This window comes from Terrapene carolina, unplaced genomic scaffold (assembly GCF_002925995.2).
Source record: "Terrapene carolina triunguis isolate 2854851 unplaced genomic scaffold, T_m_triunguis-2.0 Scaffold210, whole genome shotgun sequence".
NCBI classification, from domain to species: Eukaryota; Metazoa; Chordata; order Testudines; family Emydidae; genus Terrapene; species Terrapene triunguis.
Genome location: NW_020664561.1, coordinates 35,589,552 through 35,608,728, shown reverse-complemented (window position 1 = coordinate 35,608,728; position 19,177 = coordinate 35,589,552). Strand labels below are relative to the sequence as shown.

At 41.5% G+C, this 19,177-nt stretch overlaps 1 protein-coding gene across 1 annotated transcript in view; it reads left to right on the top strand.

Moving 5' to 3' along the window:
- Positions 1–19,177, top strand: part of LOC112121887 (coiled-coil domain-containing protein 18-like) — a 71,851-nt gene that overhangs the window by 2,216 nt on the left and 50,458 nt on the right. The window contains exons 2-12 of the mRNA XM_029912368.1: positions 1,326–1,482; positions 2,443–2,611; positions 2,823–2,993; positions 5,397–5,506; positions 7,478–7,606; positions 9,193–9,289; positions 11,117–11,238; positions 11,641–11,950; positions 16,917–17,020; positions 17,142–17,302; positions 18,629–18,849. Of these exons, the coding sequence (XP_029768228.1) occupies positions 1,343–1,482; positions 2,443–2,611; positions 2,823–2,993; positions 5,397–5,506; positions 7,478–7,606; positions 9,193–9,289; positions 11,117–11,238; positions 11,641–11,950; positions 16,917–17,020; positions 17,142–17,302; positions 18,629–18,849 (1,734 nt within the window). The 5' untranslated portion in view covers positions 1,326–1,342. The remainder of the gene's footprint in view (positions 1–1,325; positions 1,483–2,442; positions 2,612–2,822; positions 2,994–5,396; positions 5,507–7,477; positions 7,607–9,192; positions 9,290–11,116; positions 11,239–11,640; positions 11,951–16,916; positions 17,021–17,141; positions 17,303–18,628; positions 18,850–19,177) is intronic.

Below are 19,177 nucleotides of genomic sequence, written 5' to 3'. Positions count from 1 at the left end.
GAAATCCCATGGATTTTACTGGGAGTTGTGCCTATTTGCTTACTAACAGGTTAGGTGAGAACATGTATTTAAATACTGCTAGCAGATTTGGGCGTGAACATTGCTTAAATGTAAAATTCCACTCTCACATGAAGCTCAGTCCAGGCATGATTGAAGTGTTGCTGGCACAAGATCCAACTAGAGAAGGAGGAAGATGTAATAATCTGCTCCTTCTGTTACAGGAGTATAATGTTTGCTTATTGTTAATTCAGTTCACAAGGTGGGGGTCCTCTTGATCCTAAAATTTAAGTAGCAGCAGTAGCTGAATCTGTCTCCAAGGGAACAGTCTTTCCTTTTGAGATGGGGACCTCATTTTGCCCTGGACTACACTGGTGCACTCTGTGTGGGGCTACTATTGAAGATCACATGGAAACTTCAGCTAGTGGAGAATATGACATCTTGTTCCATAGTGGTGGTGTTAGGTGTGGTGGTACCTGGGTGATAAAAGCATCGTTAAATATACTTGCATGAGAGACACATAACAATTGTACTGTGTAGACTGTACTTGCTATTAGTTTTTTTTCTGGTCTCAATGTAATGCATGGGTCTTCACTTATAAACTCCTATGTGGTTTGGGTTCTGGCTATCTTTTTAGATGATTCTCTCCTTGTGTACCATTCTGACCATTGAAAGTAGTTGCTAACTTGCTAATGGTCCCCCATCTGAATTGTGAGAGCTCAGGGCATTGTGTTTTCTATATGGGAGGTCTAGGTTCTGAAATTCACTTCTGCCTTTGATCAAAAAAAATTAGGGCACCTCGCAGTGTCCATGTTCACTCAGGCCTTTCCTAAGTAAGTGAGATGCACTGACAGTTAAATATTTGTTATTTCTATTGTGCAGTGGTTCTTTAATTGAAAAGAGCAGATGTGCCTAATGACTATCAACAGTACATATTTTATAGATCATAAATAAGCCAGTTCTTCATTCTGTACTATTCCTATTCTATTTCTTTTATAGAAAATAAACCTATTCTTCAGCTATTTGTACATAGTAACCCTAATATGCTTATTCCCGTGACTTCTCAGGTATAGGAAAGATGTGCTTATTAAAACACAAATATTTGTTAACAAAGAGACTAAAGAAATAGCCAAGTAAAAGCAACTGTATATAGCTATGCTTTCAAGTTTTTATTGGTATGAAAGGAGGCAATAAGTGAGACTTTGCATGTATGTAAGGAAAACAAACATACATAAAACCTTTTAAAATGTTGAAAAAATATCTGCTACTTTCTAGAAATAGTGTACAATGATGTTAAACTAAATTTTAATATTAGAAACTTATTTTAGACAAATGTAGAGTACCAATGGAATCCAACTTATGGATTTACCATAAAAAAGATGATGATGATGATGAAGAACTCTTGCTTGCAAATGTAGAGGCATTAAGGAATCAACTGAGGAAAACCGAGAGAAATTTACAAAATCTAGGGGAAGAGCTTTCCAGGTATGTGTGTATTTAAAAGTAAGAAGAGAACTAGGCCTTAAGTCAGGGACGGGCAAACTTTTTGGCTTGAGGGGCGCATCAGGTTTCGTAAATTGTATGGAGGGCTGGTTGGGGAGGGGGTCGTGGCCTGGCCCCCACCTCCTATCTGCCCACCCTAGGACTCCTGCCCCATCCAACCCACCCTGTTCCCTGATGGCTCCTCTGGGACCCCTGCCCCATCCATACACCCCCGTTCCCTGTCCCCTGACCGTCCCCAGACCCCCGCCGCCCCATCCAACCCCTCCTCTCATTCCTGATGGCCCCCCCCGGGACCCCTTCCCCATCCAACCACCCCTTCTCCCTGTCCCCTGACTGCCTCCGGAACCCCTGCCCCTGACTGCCCCCTCATCCAACCCCCCCTCCTTCCTGACTGCCCCCCGGGACCCCTGCCCCCATTCAACCCCCTGTTCCCCCCCCCGACCACCATCCACACCCCCGCCCCCTGACCACCACCCCGAACTCCCCTGCCCCCTTACTGCGCTGCCTGGAGCACCGGTGGCTGGTGGCGCTACAGTCGCGCCGCCCGGCTGGAGCCGGGCCACACCACCGCCACCTCAGCCTCCACCATGCAGCACAGAGGACCGGGTCAGGCCGGGCTCTGCAGCTGCGCTGCCCCAGGAGCTCACAGCTCCGCTGCCCAGAGCATTGCACCGGCGGCGGAGTGAGTGAGCTGAGGCTGTGGACAAGGGGGAACAGCAGGGGAGGAGCTTGGGGGCTGGGCAGGACGGTCCCACGGGCCGGATGTGGCCCGTGGGCCGTAGTTTGCCCACCCCTGCCTTAAGTCTTTCCAGTTGTTTAAATCTATATTATTCACTATATTATTATAACTCATTGTCTTTATTTGTGTTTTGTTTCTGGTATATTTGGTAAGAACACTACTGGAGGGGGGAATGCTTATTATTGTTTTGTTTTGTATCCTAGTACTAGTTCGAGTGAGCAATCTGTCCACAGCTCTCATTTCAATGAGTTTGTCGGACTAACACTGGAAGATCTTGTTGAGCCGAGTTGCACTGAATTTCAAAATTATTTCGCTTATAAGAGTGCTGGTAAAATGTCCCACCAGAGCAGGGATTCTCAAAGAAAATCCCAAACCAAGGTATTTATTTATTTATTTGTTGCAATGTTTGTTTTACACACTTGTGATTATGAACGTTTGACTTTATCCTTTCATTTGTAGGCTTCTCAGCTAATATGTAGTAAGCACTGGGGAGTTAGGCATGGTAACACATTATTTCTATGATTTAAGTAAGATTGACTTACAAAGATGCATTGTTGATATACATATATTTTTTTACCTCAAGGCTTACCCAGTGTCCACTCCTTTTAATAAAAGTATGGAACAAGAAAATGAGCATCTTAGAGAGAAGCTGAACACGCTTCGAGATCAAAATGCATCTTTGACTTCCCAGAACCACTGTCTAATGAATAAAATTGAAACTATCAACTTTGAACTGACTCAGTCAAAAACAAGAGTAAGTATCGTAGAAAGATTACTTCTGAGGAAATTCTGCACCAAAAAATTAAAAATTGTGTATGATATTTTAAAATTCTGCAAATTTTATTTGTCAAATAAAAGTGGCTCCAGCATGGCAGTGGGGAGCACAGGCCACTGGCTGCACTGAGGTGGGAGATCACCCTGTACCCTCCACCTCCCCCAGTACAGGGACTCGGCAGTGAGGCTGCACCTGATACAGCACAAGGGCTGGACCTGCCCCAGAAACACCTTGGGGCTCTGTGCCAGGTGTGGGTGGGCAGTCTCAGCCCATCAGGATTCAAGTGTGGAGGGGCTTAGTGTGTGGGGGATCCAGGTGTGGGGTGAGAGGTTTCTATGCGGGGCAGTCTGGGTGCGGGTGGCTCAGTGGGAGATCTGGATGCACAGGGGCTCACTGGGAGGTTCCGGGTGCAGGGACAATGGGACTCTGCAGGGGATCCAGGTGAAGGTGGTTGGGGCTCAGCTGGGGGGTCGGTGTGGAGAGATGGGGCTTGGTGTGGGGGGCTCTGTGGGAGGATCCGGATACTGGGGGAGTGTGACTTGATAGGGTGGGGGTCCAGGTGCAGCTGGTTGGGGATCAGTCGAGTGGGGGTCTGGATGTGGAGGGTTTGTTAGAGGAGTCCAGGTGTAGGGGGGTAGGGTTTGTCAGGATGAGGGTTCGATGGGTCTGCTTAAGGGGGGAGCCTCAGCTGCCTACTGAGGAGATGCTGCATGCCGGGCTCCCACTTCCCCCCCATGATTCCCCTATCCCCTTTACTTCTCCACCCCCCTGCCCTCGCTCCCATATTCCCTTCCTTCTGCCCTATTCCACCCTCTCTTCCTTCCCCACTGCCTCTCCCCCTCCCCCCAACCTCCATTCCCTCACTTCCTCCAGTCCCGCTTACCTGGCCCCACCGTGGGCACTCACTGTTGCACAGAAAACAGGGAGACGCCCAGCACGCAGAAGGGGAGCACGACTGGCACTAGGAACCAGGAGTTGGCGTTCAGCCGCAGAGTCTGGAGCGGAGAGGCATCCTCCTTCAGCTGGGCAGCTCTGCACTTGCAGAAATGGGGGGGGGGGGCAGTGGCACACAACCCTGTGTGGGCCCCCCCATGCCTCCCCCCCCCAAAAAAGTCTGTGCCTATGGTTGTCCCCCATATCCCCCGCATGCGGCTTCCCGGCTGTTTTCTGCAGGGAAGCACAGGAAGGGGGGGGGAGGGGGGGTTGCGGATTTTCTGCAGGCACCTAGTCACGTAGAATCCCTCCAGGAGTAAAGGATGAATATGTGGTCTCTAGCAACACAAAATATCTTAGAAAAATAAATCCCTGGTAACTGTATTGTAGTTTTGAGTAGAATATGTCTGTTCACCTTGGATTAATCTATTTAAAATCTATAAATAATCATATTATTATTCTTATTTTTAATTATTATTTATTTGTATAGTAGTAGCACCTAGGAACCCTAGTCATGTACCCATTGTTCTAAATGCTGTACAAACAGAACAAAATGATACTCTGCCCCTAAAAGCTTACAATCTAAGTATAGTAATAAAGATGCCCTGTAACCTATACAAGAAGTAACTTGGTAAATTTTTTGGCATTATACATAAATATATATTCAGTACATCTGCCTGAGATAAATTGGGCTCCTGTATACATATTAACAATGAGAACTGAAGAAGTCTGGTCTTATTTCCAAATAAAGAGCAATATGTCTGATATGTAGAGAAAGTGAAGATGAGTTATGAGGGCATATTGCAGACCATGGAGAGAGGTAGACTGTTAATATAATTTACACATATATTTTAAAAATACAGGTACTTGAATTCAAGAAATATTGTTTTGCTTGTTTTTAGTTTACACAGAATCTTACTAAAATCTTTGCAAACTACAGCACTGCAGGAATAGCGTGAAACGCAGTTACTGAGAAGTAAGCCACTCTATTGTGTGCATGTTGGTCTGCAGAATAAAGATTATAGTATATTATAATTTGCAACAGTGTTTCTCAGACTCCATCCAGAGGACAAGTGATGTTGGAGAAAAAACAAAGAAGAGATGACAGCTAGTGGGGGTGAGAGGGCAAAGAACAAACTCCCGTACAAGCCAGAAAAATGAGTAAAAATGGAGGAATATTAATTTTTGGAGGAAAAAATTGAGACAACTGTAAACAAATTCTTTTTTAACATACCAAAACAGAGTGGAATGATACCTATGACACTGGCAATGTGCCAACCCAAAGGGAAAGCTTGAAGTCAGTGAATGTGGTGTGGAAATGTCCTGGCAATTTCTACAGCAGGGTTAGGCAGACAAGGTCATTCAATTATGCAACAGACCTTTTGGCACAATTCATTTTAGGGTATGTTTGCAAATTTTAATGAAGTCCCAAATATGTTTATATTTCAGATCTCTTTTCTTGAATCAGCTCTAGGTACCCATTCAGTCAGTATTCCTATGTTAGAAGAACAGATTGCAAATTTGGAAGCAGAAGTTGCAGCTCAAGATAAAGTCCTGAGGTAATAAATGTACTTTTCCCCTCCCTTATAAACCTTTTGGTCTACTTGTTTAATTCACAGTTTTTCCCAGGAACGGGAAATATGGATTGCTTCCAAATCTAGTGCTTTTCATCAGAACTATTACGAAGTTTTGAAATCTGTCCTTGAGAAGTTGCCGATTATGTGTGTTATATTGGTGTTTTATATTAGTGTATGTAAGATATGATGATAATGTGTTCTAAGAATTTAAAGTAATTGATGAAGATTTGGTAAAATAAACAAACTAAAGAATTCTAAAATAAATAACTAGTTTATAACATGGGGTAAACATAAATGATTATATATACATTGCAGAAATATAGACATTTGTACCCATTGTACAACGAGCAAACTTTTTGTCTTCTCAAATATATCCACTTACTACACTAGAATCAATCATGGCTGTCCAAATAAAGCTTACCCCCAAAAGTTGTCTGTCACTAAAGCTGACAGCCGTACACCAGTCCACACGTTGACTTACATGCTTCATTTGCTTAGTTATACTGTAAGAGCTTTATCTCCCCACCGAAACAGAATTATCATTGTCTGTGTAAGTAGCATTTGATTTAGCCCTTTTGGACACACGTGTAATCTTCAAGACCATAGAATACTTTAAAAAACAAACAAAATTTCTCCTGGCAAACAAATACAAAAAGTACTCCACTTTTGCAATAATATTTTCATCTTGTCATCCACGTGAAACAGACCTGCTTAAGCAGAGAGATACACAGCTGCTGCATACCCTGTTAGGGAAGCAAGTTGAAACGCTTTCTTCGCAAATATATTTTACATTAGTTAAAAAGACCCACAGATATATAAAACAATGTAATGATTCATGATAGAGCACTAAGATCTCCTTTGCACTTAGGGTGGCAGGAATAGCACAAGAATACACTCAGTCCTCTGTCCCCTGCATTGCTAAGGATAAAACAGATATTCCACTGGTCACTACTATGTACCTCTATAATGATTATATACAAATGAAGGCAGTGTCTTATAAATAGATTTGGAAGGATCCGATTTTTATCGATAAATGTTGGTAAACATCAATTTCACTATACACACACAAACTACCAAAAAAATATTTCCATAGATGATGATTGAAATTTACTGATAGGCAAAGTAAGAAAAATGTTGCTTGAGAACTTAGAGTCAAAATCCAGTGATTTAGACATTTGAATTAGGCTTGTTAGAAATGGACTAGCAAATGAATAGTAAAAACAGGTATGATTTGTTGAGTTAAGGATATTTGACATGTGACGTTGACAGTTTGTGTGTTTAATGGTTTATAAAACTTTAACTTTTGAATCTCAATGTCTTCTGTCGTTAAATAATTGTCTGACCTCCTCCACGTAATTTTCTGCGACTGTGAAAATTTAAATAAATAAAAATTTAAGAAAGTGCTTAAATATTTATATTATCCCTAAAAATTATAATCAAATATTGAATTCTGCCAAGCCTGCTTATAAATTCTGACTCTGAATTTTGTGTAAGGTGACTTTCCTGATTATTATTTTATTATATATTTGTATTGTGGTGGCACCCAGAGCCCTGGACCAGGGTAGGGCCCCACTGTGCTGGATAGTACAAACAGATAGTAAACAAAAATTCCTACCCCATATTGATTAAAATGTCAATACACAGTTTAATAAGGATGAAAATAGGCAAAACTTGCTTTACAAAATAAGTAACTTTATTAATTTTAATATCTTTAATTGGTTTAGTCCTTATTGTATTAGCTCAAATACAGGATTGTCTCTTTCTTTGGATAGAGGCTGGCAAAATGATTTCCCATATATCAGACTAGCTAGTCCTCCTATTGAACTTCATATATGGAAAAGAAAAAAAATGCTATTTGATATCTATCCACCAAACCAAATGCTTCTGATATAAAAGCTCCCTGCTAATTTAAAAAAAAGTTGTGGTCTAATAATTCTTAATTTCTTTTTCTAGAGATGCAGAAGATAAATTAGAGCAAAGCCAGAAAATGGTGGTAGAAAAAGAACACGTTTTGCAAAGGTTTAAAGAAGAATATAAAAAATTGAAAACGGATTTAATTGAACGAAGCAAGCAAGGGAAGAGGTGATTATATAATTAAAAACAAACCTTTTTTAGTAGAAAATATTTTACTAATGAGTGACAGAGTCCTGTGACACTTTATAGACTAACAGAAGTATTGGAGCATGCGTCTGACCAAGTGGGCATTCACCCACGAAAGCTCATGCTCCAATACTTCTGTTAGGGTACGTCTATACTACCCGTCTCGTCTAGACGCGATAAATCGATCCCTGAATTGATGCCTGTACTCCACCTCGGCAGGAGGAGTAAGTGGAGTTGACGGGGGAGCCGCAGCAGTCGACTCGCTGCCATGAGGACGGCCAGGTAAGTCGAACTAAGATACTTTGACTTCAGCGACGCGAATAGCGTTGCAGAAGTTGCGTATCTTAGTTCGACCCCTCCCCCCGCTAGTGTAGCCCAGGCCTTAGTCTATAAGGTGCCACAGGACTCTTTGTCGCTTTTTACAGATCTAGACTAACATGGCTACCCTCTGATACTTTACTAATGAATAAATATCTCTCTCCCATTATTGAATATTATTTTGTGCCACCGAGTTGTCTTTTCTTTATGGGTGTATTGTAAAAGAAAAAGGGAGGAAAATCAAGTTTGTTTAAAGGTGACCTGCAAGATTTTTTTTTTTTTTTTAAAAATTGGAGCAGTGTCCTTATTTATTTATTTATTTATTTTTGATCCTGGCAATATCCAATGATCCCTGTTCCAGTATCACACATTAAAATACACCTTTATTTGGCTGTGATAGGTTAGCTAAATAAACCTTTTTTTCCCCCCTGTACATATAAAAAAAAAAAATCCTGACGATGCAATGCTAAGGTTGAGATTTGAAATGCATGTTCAAAGTCTTTTTTTGCTACAATAATATTAACTCATCCACTGCATTTCTATGGAAGCATAAATGTAAAAACATAGGCCCTGAGCTTGCAGAGACTTATGCATCTGCTTAACTTTACACACTCAGAGTAGTCCCAGTGAAGTCATTAGGACTACTCACAATGCATAAAGTTATTTACATATGTAAATCTTTGCCAGATTGGGATCATAAAGAGTAATCAAAAATACCACTTAAGTGTAATGTGACAGTCAGTCTTGCTGTGGGTATAATATCTTTTGAATTTCCAGAGGTTTGGAAGCATCTCTCAGGCTTAACAGTGCAGTAATAGTATTTTGGTTTTTAAAGACAAAAGAGAGGAAGAAATAAAACAGGTAGGCACTAATCTGTTTATATAATTGCACGTTCACAATCAAAGATGTATTTGAATTTAATGTAGTGGATGCCAGCTGGACCCAGGAGAGGGCTTGAGAGGGTTCAGCAGTGATTTTGCTTTTAAATTCATAGCCTTATTATTGCTTGGATGTAGCTTATTTAAAAAAAAAAGGCACATCTGCAAATATTTTAAATATGAAGCAGTAATTCATATGATTAAATAAAATGGACTTAACTTAAAAGTTGTATCTAAAACAACTGGAAAGTTGAAAGGCAGGTCAGTTACCCTATGCTATTAATTTATTCTTTGTATTTCAAGTTTGCGTAATTTGGGGAGATAGTTATACCACATTTGTTCTGTATTTAAAAATATGGCACTTTTTTGTAGAGCTGAACAACAAAGAAATGAGGCTCTGTTTAATGCTGAAGAGCTGACGAAAGCTTTTAAAAAATACAGAGAGAAAATAACTGAAAAACTTGAAAAGGTAAGACTTGATTATCTATAGTTTTTGGCCACACAATTAGGATTTAAAATGGAAACTGGAATCCATTTGGTCATATCTAAATGCTAAATGTCAACAGTCTTGGTTCTATTATATTAGAAATGGGGTAGAAGGAAGCTACTGTACCTTATTTTTACTTATTCACACACTTCAGAAATGTTGGCTAAAACATATTTGTAGCCAGCCCCACATTCGAAGTGTTAGCAGAAGAAATCTTTATTTATATTTTTTTAATCACAAAGGCTTCTTAAGTGAATTTGCTGCATCACTGTACCCATGGTAGAGACAGATGATTAGAATAGATATTCTGTGCCATGACTACAATGGGAAAACAACTCTCATAAGCAGCATTAACAGCATATAGGGAGGTTTGGGAAAAAATTAAGTATTGTTGCCCCTTTTGACCCAAGTGACTAGCAAAGTTTGGGGCCCTGTGGATTGTTCCAGTTGGGTGGAGAAATTGACAATGGTCTGGTGCCTTTGATGTAATCTTGTTTATTTACAAAGAATGTCCAAAGTCCTGTTTCTCTCAACACCGGAGGAACAAAATAAATGAGATGGCGTCTTTGCTCATAGCACCAGACTCTTTCAGACAGCTTGTTCAGGCTGTCTGTGTCTGGATTTCTTTCTGCTTCTCTCTGTGGTCCTTCAGTTTGACGAGTGTGTGTGTGTGTGTCTCCCTTCCCCCCACCTATCCCCTTAGTCAGAGACTATATGGAGCCCTTCATTCACTACGTTCGCTTACTGTGTGGGCTCATGTACCCCCTTTGTCTTAGTTGGAGCTTCATAGCTGTCTTTCACAGGTATCTTAAATGAGGGGTGGCTGTCACAACAATTCAGATGAGGTTTAAACCATCAGCAACCGTATCCTACAAATATATTATCACACACAACTCATCTTTTCTCCTTTTTAGCTATAAAATAAGTTCTGAACTCTTGCAATCAAGCTTTTTCTTTTTGTTTCAAGAATATGCCTTGAAAATTCTAAGGAGATCAGTGCAAAATTAGGATGAAGGGAAACCTAGGCTTGACTGATCCATCCCATGCCTCCAACAGGAATACCTACTTATTCATTATATAGCTTCCATAGATAGATTATATGTCCACGGTGTGTTTTTAAATTAAAAAATAGTGAGTATGGCCATCTTGCTAGGTAGTCTATTCCTCATGTGGTATCTGCTGGCTGAAAACCCCTTTTATCTGACATGTAAACAAAACTATCTTATTCACGTTCCCTCCATTCTCGTAGCTGGGAGTACTAAATTAGGGTAGCCACTTTTTAGTCCCTCCTGGTTGTCTATAAATCATCCAGAGGAACCCATGCCGGGAGCAAAGTTGGGGAGAAATTGAGCAAGCACTGTTTTTCCCAGTTTTATTTTTCACAGCTATTACGGTGTAAGTCTGTAACTTTTTCTCTTGGGTAGGAAAAAGAGTCAAGGAATCACATAAGCCTTCAGCAGTTGCCCCGGAAGGTGAATTTGCCACTGGTTAAGCTTCTTTGGTCATGGAGATTGGCAAGACTGTACTGCATACCTTGACATCACTGCTGACCAAAAGTAGGCCCTAAAATACCAAAGAGATTCTTACTTTTTATTCTTGTTAACTAAAGAAAAAGCTTTTTCCCTGCTCTCCCATGCCTCAGAACAGCAGTCAGTATGGTTACCTTTCTGTGTACTATAAAGGAAGTGAGATAGTAGCAATCTTTGCAATATAAAGCAACTTAATTTGTTTATTCTTTGTCAGAATACTCTTTGACTATTTGCAGCTTAAATAATTGTTTTCATCATTATACAACAACGTGTTTTTAAGGTTCAAGCTGAAGAAGAAACTTTAGAGAAAAATCTAATTAATTGTGTAAAAGAAAAAGAAAAGTTGCATGAAAAATGTGTTGCCTATAGAAATGAACTTGAAATCACAAAGGAACAATTAAGGTAAAAGTGTTTTTTTTTTTTTTTTTTTTTTTAATTTATATATCTTGTTCCTGGATTTCTCTATCTTCAGAATAGTTACAGTGGCATTGGCATATCTCTCAGCACCCTGACAACATTTCAGCCTTTAACTGGAGGGACCAATCCTAAGAACGAGAGGATAATTTAGTCTCCATGTTGTTTTAGTCCTTAGTTTCTCTGCTTTTGACACTGAGAAAAGGCTACTAAGAAGTTAGTCTCTTTTAGACTCCCAGATGAACCAAGATAATTAATCAATTTTTGTGGGGGCTGCCTTTCTGCCAGTATATCTGATAGCCAAAGTCCTACCAAAACTCCAACCTCCTAGAGTTTTTGTTGAACTAGCCTTTAGATTGTATATATTTGTTTGTTTGTTTGTTTTTGTAGACAATTAAAGGATGAGAACCGTAGTGCAAAAGAAGAGATGAGGAGTCTAGAGGCAAAAAACACTGAAATTGTGTCACAGCTAACACAGTCTGAACAGAAGATCCTGAAGCTTGAGAGTGAACTTAATGACAAAGTAGTAGTACTTAAAGAGAAAAATGCCCTAGTAAGTGAAAATGCAGAGCTAAAAGCACTTATTGCACAGCAAAACGATCGCCTAAAATTATGTCATCAAGAAATTGAGGATTCAAGAGAAGAACTGAGCACCTTGGAAACTATTATCTCCCAGTTGTCGCTAGGTACATCTAAAGAGGTACAATAATTGATACATCATAATAAATTTCGCACCTTGTAGAATCCTAACCAGGTACTATCTGGAAATGTTTCTTAGCTTATTAGTATACGGGTCTGTCTCATCTTATGCGGGGGTTCCGTTCCGCGGTTAGCACGTAAAGCGAAAACCGCGTATAGCCAAAACCCCATTGAGTTCAATGGCAGGCGGAATTGCCCGCACTACAGGTACAGTATTAAAATTGTTATTTTTCTTTTTTGTTTTGTTTTTGTTTTTGCCGACCGCGTAAAGCTGAAATCGCGCATGTTAAATGTGCGTAAGATGTACATAAACAGACCTGTACTGTTTTTGCTGCTTCCAAAATGCACTGATGAAGATACAGTAATGTTTAATTAAACATTTTACTTTATCTGAATCAAGAACGTGTGTGTGTGTGTGTGTGTGTGTGTGTGTGTGTGAACTCTCAAGAATGTAAAAACTGCAGTACTGGAGCAGATTAATAAATGTTCATCTAATTTTGTACCCTGCCTCCCTCTGTGGCCTGCATTGATTCTTCAGAGGCAGACTTACTTTCCAAAACACCACTAAGTAATATAGTGTGATACTGGGGCTCCTGTCTGTTGAACAGCATGAGGTTTACCAGATGGTGAAGGTACAACCACTGTAATAGTCTCAGCAGGGGGCATGGAGCAGTGAGAGCAAGGGAGAGACTTGCTGACAGAGCCTGTAGCTACATTTTCTGAATGGCAAACTTCTGGTGTCTGCGCCTTGTCATGGCGGGACAGCTTGCGTGCTCTAACAATCCTCCGCATATGTGTCGGGAGGGACGTTTTGCTCTTGGTAGGTTCAACCATGCTGGATTGGTCTGTGGGGGAGGAGCCAGACAAAACAGACACCCTGGTCCTCCGGGTTGGGTGTTAGGCACAGGGCTAACAACCCTGTCCCGCAAAAAAACAAAATGTTATGGAAATAGCGATGGAGAAATTGAATATTACTGTGTATGATGGCCTTCAGGAATCAATGACCCGTATGACTACCGGTGGTGAAAGCCAAAAGGAAGCCACTGGCACGAAGACTGAAGTGCTCAACACCAAAACAAAAACCAAATTTGATTTTTGGAACTTACGGACAATGTATGAAATAGGGAAGCTAGCTCAGGTCACCGCAGAGATGAGATGCTACAGCTTACGCATTTTGGGTGTCAGCGAGAGCAGACGGATGGGATCAGGAAGATTAACAACAGCCTCGGGAGAAACTTTGCTGTATTCTGGATGGGATGATGGACAACACCATGGGAGTGTAGCATTCCCTGCTTGAATGGAAGTCCATCAGCAGCAGACTTATGAGAGCCAGACTGAAAGGGAAACACAATAATATATCCCTGATTCAGTGCTATGCTCCGACAAATGACAGTGATGAAGAAGCAAAGGACAAATTCTAACTTGCATTACAGGTGGAGTTAGAGAGAGTACCACGCCATGACCTAACTATCGTCAAGGGAGACCTGAATGCCGAGGTCGGTAAGGACAACACAAACAACGACAGAGCAATGGGAAGACATGGGTATGACACCATGAATGGAAACGGAGAGAGGCTTGTTGATTTCTGTAATATGAATAACCTAGACATCAGCGAAACTCATTTCAACATCGTGAAATTCACAAGCTGACATGGTGTTCTCCAAATGGCAGAGATAAGAACCAGATTGACCATATGATGATAAATGGTGACACTCACTGACAGATGTGAAAGTGAGAAGGGGTGCAGATGTTGGCAGTGACCACCATCTTGTGATAGCCTCCATCAAGCCAAAACTGAGAAGTGTGGGTCCACCAAACAAGGGACATAAATGTTATGACATTGACAAGTTAAAGTCCTCTGAAACGCAGAAAGCCTTCGTTCTGCAGTTAAACAACAGGTTTCAGGCACTTGCAGACCTTGATGAAAAGGAGGGGAATACAGATGAGATGATCAACAAGAAGTGGGATAAAGTAACAGCAATTTATAAACAGAGCAGTGAAGCCTATCTAGGCTACAGGCAGAAGGAAGGAGTGGATTACACCCAGCACGTGGAATGCCATAGAAACCAGACGAGCCCTGAAGAAAAAGGTTTTTAGACACAAAATCCCAGAAGCTAAAGGACAGATACCGCGAGCAGTATAGCAGGGCACACTGGGAGGTCAAATGCCTTGTGAGAGCGGACAAACGGCATTATATTGATAATCTGGCAACACAAGCAGAGGATGCAGCTGCTTGTGGTGAACAAGGAACCGTCTATAAATGATGTGGCTTATTAGAGGTAAATGGCAGACACCACCAAACACTCTCTTCATGGACAAACAAGGCCACATACTAACAACAGAAAAAGAACTAGAAATGCACTGGACTGAGCATTTAAAAGAATTGCTGAACAGGGAGCCACCTAAAGAGGAAGCAAACATCCGAGGCAGAAGAAGATCTTGATATCCGCACAGACACCCCAACTAAGCAAGAGATCATTCAAGCCATCAAATCCTTAAAAAATGAGAGTGCTCCTGGCAAGGGTAACTTGAATGCAGAATTGTTCAAGGTAAATCCTGAGTTAGCAGCATCTATCCTGGCCCCTCTATTTACATCAGTCTGGGAAAGGGAAAAAGTGTTGGATAAGTGGACCAATGGGGTTATAGTGAAGACACCAAAGAAAGGAACGATCAGTGATTGTAATAACTGGCGTGGTATCACATTTTTATCTGTGCCAAGCAAAGTATTGTGTAAGATCATAGTCCAGCATATATCAGAGGCAGTTGATAGCGTTCTCAGAAAAGAGCAAGCTAGTTTTCAGAAAGGACGTGGATGCACAGACCAGATCTTCACTCTATGAAAAATAATTGAACAATGCTTAGAATGGCAACGGCAACTCTGCATACATTTCATTGACTTTGAGAAGGCTTTCAATAGCATTCACAGGACCAGCCTATGGTGCATTCTGCAGGCATATGGAATCCCTCTCCATATAATCAACATAATTAAAAGCTTTTATTTCAATTTTACATGTGTTGATCACAGTGAGCTCAGTTTTGAAGTCAAAACAGGAGTATGTCAGGGGTGTGTCATGTCTGCAATCCTTCTCAACATTGCCGTCGACTGGGTAATGCAGCGTACAACAGAAGCCGTGCCAAGAGGCATTAAATGGATACCCTTCTAATCCCTTGAAGACCTGGACTTCGCAGATGATCTCGCTCTCCGATCACATACCCAACACCATATACAAGAAAAAACAACTCGACTCAGTGCATTCACACAGCAAATTGGACTGAGAATCAACCGCAATAAGACAGATATTATGACCTTTAATATTGCCTCACCATCACCAATATGGACAGAGAATTATGTTCTCACCAATTTAGAAACATTCACATACTTGGGCAGCACCATCAGCCAGGATGGTGGAACAAGCCAGGACATCCGGAACAAAATCAGTAAAGCCAGGAACATCTTCAGGAGCTTAAATACAGTCTGGAAATCATCAAAATACAACACCAAAATCAAACTCAAGATTTATCACAGCTGCGTACTTTCAACATTACTTTATAGTGCAGAATGCTGGGGAATGAGACAGTATGACATGTCCAAAGTCCTCCATATCTTTTGGTCGAGAACAATCTCAAACCAGGATCTATTGACACAGTGCAGCCAAAAGGATCTGAGCACTATCATTTCCAGGAGGCGTTGGGGATGGATTGGCTATGTGCTGCAGATGGAAACTGGTTCTATCACCAGAGTAGCAATAAGATGGACACCTGAAGGCAAGTGAAAACTAGGTTGCCCGAAAACAACATGGTGAAGAGCCGTGGAAGCTGAGCTGAAAAACCTGGGGCACAGCTGGTGAATCATTGAAAGACTTGCCAGAAACACACAGGATTGGAGGAGCTTTGTCGCTGCCCTAAACGCCAGAGGCATAATGGGAACATGATGATGATGAAACTTCATATGGGTCACCATATGAAGTCCATCAAACTGGGACTTGCATTTGTGAACTTTATCAGGTCTGCAAGAAATTTGGTGGGTAGAGCATGGATGGGAAGGAGTCACAAAGAAATCCAAGATCAGGTGCTGTATGGAGGGTAACTTTGATGAGCAGAGCTAGGGAGGTGGACTGGGTAGCAGGGCCAGAGAGGCAGCATTGGAGAGCAGGAGTACATGGTGGATGTTGATCTCTCCATCTGCTTTTCGTTCCATAAATGTACAGGGTTATTAGGAAAGTTGAATAACACTGTTTGTAATTTTTGAAGCTCCAAAGTGGGCTCTCAGAAATGTTGTAATCATGCCAATTTCAAACTGAGTGGATTTTAATCGATTTCCCCCCCCCTTCCCTGCCCCCCCCCCAGGAAAGTTAGTAATTATTTTATCCAAATAATTTAATAGAAAATTCTGATGTCCTCTCAACTGTAATTGAAAAATTGGGAGATGAAATTCACTCATGGAAATAAAGCAGAATTAACGTTCCTTTAAGTGAAAAGTTCAAAACAAGCTGGCAGGAGAGAGATCACTGGATCATTACCTGTTAGGTTCACTCCCTCTGGGGCACCCGGCATTGGCCACTGTCGGTAGACAGGATACTGGGCTAGATGGACCTTTGGTCTGACCCAGTACGGCTGTTCTTATGTTCTTAGGCTCAGCTTTGGAGTCATTACTGATACTTCATAAGTGTGATATTTAATGGCTAAAATTTTCAAATTTGAGTGTCTAAATTTAAATTTAGGCATCTAAAAGTATATGACCTGAGTTTCAAGGTGCCCATTGCCCACAGCTCCATTTGATGGGACCTCTGATGCTTACCCCCTCCAAACGTCACTTTTTTTTTTTTTTTAGGACTGTATATATAGGTACCCACTCAGGCCAGGATGTTCAAATCTTTGTGCCTTGAAAAACATTCTGCTTGTACAGTATGTGAATTTATCATAGAAAAAGTTGATATTTTCATTAGTTCTTTTTTCTTAACTTGCAGTTTAAATTGCATCCCTCGAAACGTCAGATGGCCAGTTCCTCTGCAAAGGAAGCTATGTATGCCTCTTGTTGCGAATCAAACAAATCCCTGATTGCAGACTTAAGGTATATTTTTAAGGGTCCTGAACTCTAGCAAGACTTTAGAATAGTATTTAGGAGGTATTGCTACTGGCAAAGAGAGAAAAATACTTTCCCGTAACATTTTATATCTTTTTCTTTGTGCTAGAATCAAACTGGCAATGAAAGAAGCAGAAATTCAAAAGCTTCAGGCAAACCTAACTGTCAGTAAAGTAGCTCAACATCTTTCTAATGATTATGAGGGACAAGAAAGTGGCAGATTACATGGCCTAGAAACAGAACCTGTAAAATTGATTGGAAATCAAACAGGTGAGCATGGTGAAAAATAGTGCACTTAAAAACTATAAAATGCTTTCTGACATAGTCATTTAAAAATGACTGCAGAATGCGAGTTAACATTTTTGTGGGTTTTAATTTTGCTATTTTAATATTTTCTGTAATAAGATAACAGATGTCCTTATGGAGAGCAAGGGTTTAGCTACTTTGGTATTTATCATAGTCTTGAGTCTCAATGTGCATTTTAATTTTTATGTACACCTCTACCCCGATATAACGCGACCCGATATAACACGAATTCGGATATAACGCGGTAAAGCAGCGCTCTGGGGGCAGGGTTGCGCGCTCCGGCGGGTCAGCGTGTCTGGCTGAGCGGCGTGTTAAGGGTGGGAGGGAGGCGGGTGGGCAAGCGGGGTGAGGAGGCGAATAGGGAGGTGAGCGGCAGACAGGAGGGGGGTGAGGTGGCAGGTGGGCGGGAAGATGGCGAGCAGGAGAGCGGCTGTTGGGCGGATGTGGGGAGGCGCACTGGACAGATGGTGAGACTAGCAGGGAGGCGAGCGGCGGGCAGGCGGGCGGGTAGGTGGGGTGAGGAGGCAAGTGGCAGCCGGGCAGGTGGGAGCGCTGGGCGGACGGTGAGGAGACTAGCGGGGAGGCTGATTTGTCCCGGGTCCCGCACCCCTCTAGGGACAGCTCCAACATGCTGCTTTGAGCGGCGTGTTAAGGGTGCCGGGCCAGGGCCGAGGGGTTGGATAAGGGGCAGAGGGTCTCGGGGTGTGGTCAGGGGACAAGGAGCCTTCCCTACCAGATCTAACGCGGTTTCACCTATAACGTGGTAAGATATTTTTGGCTCCCGAGGACCGTGTTATATCGGGGTAGAGGTGTATTTATTTATTTATTTATTTATTTTAATGGGCTCTCCATGGCTTGCCCTGGCCCCAGACTCAAAATATGTTAAAAATGGAAAACTGAGGTTTCTCCCTTTTCTGGTATGATGAGGTCTCCAGTTATTCATTTTTTCCTTTGTTCTTTTTCTACCGTCATTAGGGCACTTCAGTGCTAGAAAAGTAGGGTTGTAGATTTCTGATTGCCCTCAGTGCTGCACAATAAAGTGACTTCAGGTGTACATTCATAGCAGTGCATTTTGTGCTTTTTCTCCCAAAGCCTAAATGTAACCTCCACAACAGGCATTGACTTCTGAGGGCAAATTTTTCTGAGGTTACTTTTGAGCCCTGGGGCTCATGTGGTAGCTTAATATGCTGCTGTCAAACTACTCCTTGTCTTCATCAGGCATGTCTTTTTACAACTTGATTATCTCTAATTTTAATTGTCATCTATAAATAAAACTTTTGTTTAAAAAAGAAGAGAGAAAATGTCAACAATTGGAGCTCATCAGTAAACAGTTTGAAAAGGAGCGTCGAAGATTCACAAGAGAGATAGAAGAGTTCCGTGCTAAGCTGTCAAAAGCAGAAGAGGAGAATTCTTCTTTAAAGACCAGCATGGCCCAGAGAGCCAGTCAATTTCAAATTATACAGGAAGAACTACTGGAGAAGGCTGCAAAAACTACTAACTTAGAGCGAGAAGTAAGTTGTTAAGAGGGCTGAAAAGTGTATAATCTTTGATCACGGAATTAAATGCAATAGTTGACACAATTCCCCTTTTTCGAAAACTTTCCTTGCCATGTTTGTTTTCTGATGCAAGACTATTAGGAGAGAATATGAATTAGTAAATTTATTGGGGGTCCAGGAAAATCTGAAGGTAAAACTCAGACCTTAATATGTTAATAACATCAGAAATCCCAGGTTATAAAGCTGCTGTGTAAATTGCTGCTATTTAGATTGTCAGTGTGTGCCCTCTTGTGGTAGGGGGGTGTGTGTGTGTGTGTGTGTGTGTGTGTGTGTGTGTGTGTGT